This window comes from Crocuta crocuta, unplaced genomic scaffold, assembly GCF_008692635.1.
Source record: "Crocuta crocuta isolate KB4526 unplaced genomic scaffold, BGI_CrCroc_1.0 scaffold443, whole genome shotgun sequence".
NCBI lineage: Eukaryota > Metazoa > Chordata > Mammalia > Carnivora > Hyaenidae > Crocuta > Crocuta crocuta.
In genome coordinates this window covers 408612-410741 of record NW_027529446.1, presented here as the reverse complement: position 1 = coordinate 410741, position 2130 = coordinate 408612, and the positions used below count along the sequence as shown (strand labels likewise).

Here is a 2130-nt window from a genome sequence, read left to right as displayed (position 1 = left end):
GACGAGCCCGGCTTTGCCCGGAGCCCCGGGCCGGGAGGAAGCCCCAGCAGCCACAGCGGGCACGCAAAGCCTGCTGGGGCCTTCCTGGCCCGGCTGCCAGGTGAGCCGGTCGCGCCCGGCGCCCCGGGAAGGAGACCCCGCTGCTCTTCCGCCTCCCTCCACTGTGGGGCGCTGTCTCGAGGGGCCGTCCCGCCGGCGTCTCCCAGGAGCAGCTCTGGGCCCTGTGCTGGGGNCTCCCTCCGTGACCCCCACCCCCACCCCACGCCAGCAGCCAGGACGCTGGACACTCGCCAGGCGTGAGTAATACTACTTTATTTCAGCAGTGTTCACATTTCAGTAGTTCTGAAAATGGGATGCGGCTTACGACACTACATTTGCAAGGCGGTGTGTGAAAAATGCCTGTCGATGCTTCGGGGCGAAATTCCAGAAGTTGCGGTGCCAAAGGTCTTCAGTTTCAGGAAACTCGGAAATCAGTAATTACGGCACCAGTGGCGGCAAAGAGCCAGCAAAGGGGACACAGGGGGACAGAACGTTTTCACTATGATTATCTTGCACAGAAACAAAGATATTAATAACCACATAGTAGCAGCTGCTGTTCAAACAGCACCTGTCCCCGAGGGGCCCAGCTCTGTCCCCGCAGAAGCGGCCCAGAGACGGGCAGCACCCCCCCCTCAGGACACACAGCCTGCGTGCTCCCTGAGGGCGCGCGCACCGCTCCCTGGNCCGTGGAGGGGGCGGCGGGGCCCGGGAGCCCCGAGCCCCGGCGCTGGCAGGGCCGCGGGGGGGCGCAGGGGCACACCCCGCGGAAGGCCCGGCGGAAGTGCGAGCCCAGGAACGCGTAGAGCAGCGGGTTCAGCGCCGAGTTGCTGTAGGACATGCAGTGCGCCCAGATCTTGAGCGCATAAGCCGTGTAGCTGCGTGGGTGCCAGGCGCCGGCGGGGCCCAGCGCCTGCAGCACCNGCTCCGCCAGCAGCTGCCCCTGCGAGTGGAGGGAGCGGCTGGGGGGAGGGCTCCGGGGCCCCCTCCGTGTTTACTTCTAAAGTGATCTCCGTGGCCCAACGTGGGGCCCGAACTCGCGACCCCGTGGTCAAGAGCGCAAGCTCTACTCACCGAGGCGGCCGGGCGCCCCCAGAGCTCCCCTTCTTGACCCTTGCGCGCCCCCACTTTGCCACCCCCACTCTCCCACCGTGCGCCCCCCACTGCGCTCCCCCCGCCCGGCCAAGCGCACACCTGCAGGGCGCCGTGGGCGGCCGCGGCGCGGCCCAGGTGGCGCAGCATGGCCCCGTAGCAGGCGCAGCTGGCGACCAGCGGCAGCAGGTAGAGCGCCAGCAGGTTGTAGACCGCGAAGGCGCGCTCCAGGGCGCGGCTGGGGAAGGCCTCGCTGCAGTAGGGGCGCGGCCCGGGCGAGAGGCGGTGCACCGCGAGCACCGGTGCGGACACGGCCGCCGAGCCTGCGCCACAGGACGGGCTGAAGCCCCTGTCGGCACCCTGGTCCCCGCAGGTGCCGTCTCGGGAGCGTCACTGGGAGCCTCGTAAGCGCGGGCCGCCCAGTCCGCGCCTTCAGGGGCTCTTCGGAGGGAGCGCCACTGCGCCCATTTCCCAGGTGTACGTGAGGCCGAAGCCCAGTGANCGCGGGGGACACGGCCCGAGGACTCGGCTCCCCCCTCCGCCCCGTGCGGCCCTGGCGCAGCACTCACCCACCCAGATGCCGAGGCTGACCGCCAGCGCCAGGCGCGGTGTGCGGCGGTGCAGGGCGCGCAGTGGGAACACGGTCACGTACCAGCGGTCCACGCTCATGGCCGTCAGGGTGGCGCACGTGGCCTGCACCGAGACCTGGGGGGGCCGAGAGCGGGTGTTTCCCCCCGCGTGCGGCGTGGGGCCCCGTCTGCGCCCACCCTGCGGGTCCCCCCACGTGTCCAAACACCCAGGCACAAACGGGCCATGTCGTGGAGGGTCTCCAGGGGCCCCAGGCTGAGGGGGAGAAGAGGGGGATACCAGAGAGGACCCCAGGATGATGAAGGCCTCACGGGGCCGTTAGGGGTCGGCTGAGACAGGCGGAAGCAGAGCCATCCTAGGCTGGCGGGCAGGCGGGGCAGGAAGGCGCAGGGCGGGAGGGCGCAGTGTGTGCCC

General features: G+C 69.9%; 1 protein-coding gene across 1 annotated transcript in view; it reads right to left on the bottom strand.

The window, feature by feature from the left end:
* The window catches only part of KISS1R (KISS1 receptor), a 5218-nt gene that overhangs the window by 1753 nt on the left and 1335 nt on the right, over positions 1 to 2130 (bottom strand). The window contains exons 6-8 of the mRNA XM_077760591.1: positions 1698 to 1833; positions 1111 to 1451; positions 713 to 961 (exon numbers count right to left, since the gene is read on the bottom strand). Coding sequence (XP_077616717.1) covers positions 713 to 961; positions 1111 to 1451; positions 1698 to 1833 — 726 coding nt within the window. The remainder of the gene's footprint in view (positions 1 to 712; positions 962 to 1110; positions 1452 to 1697; positions 1834 to 2130) is intronic.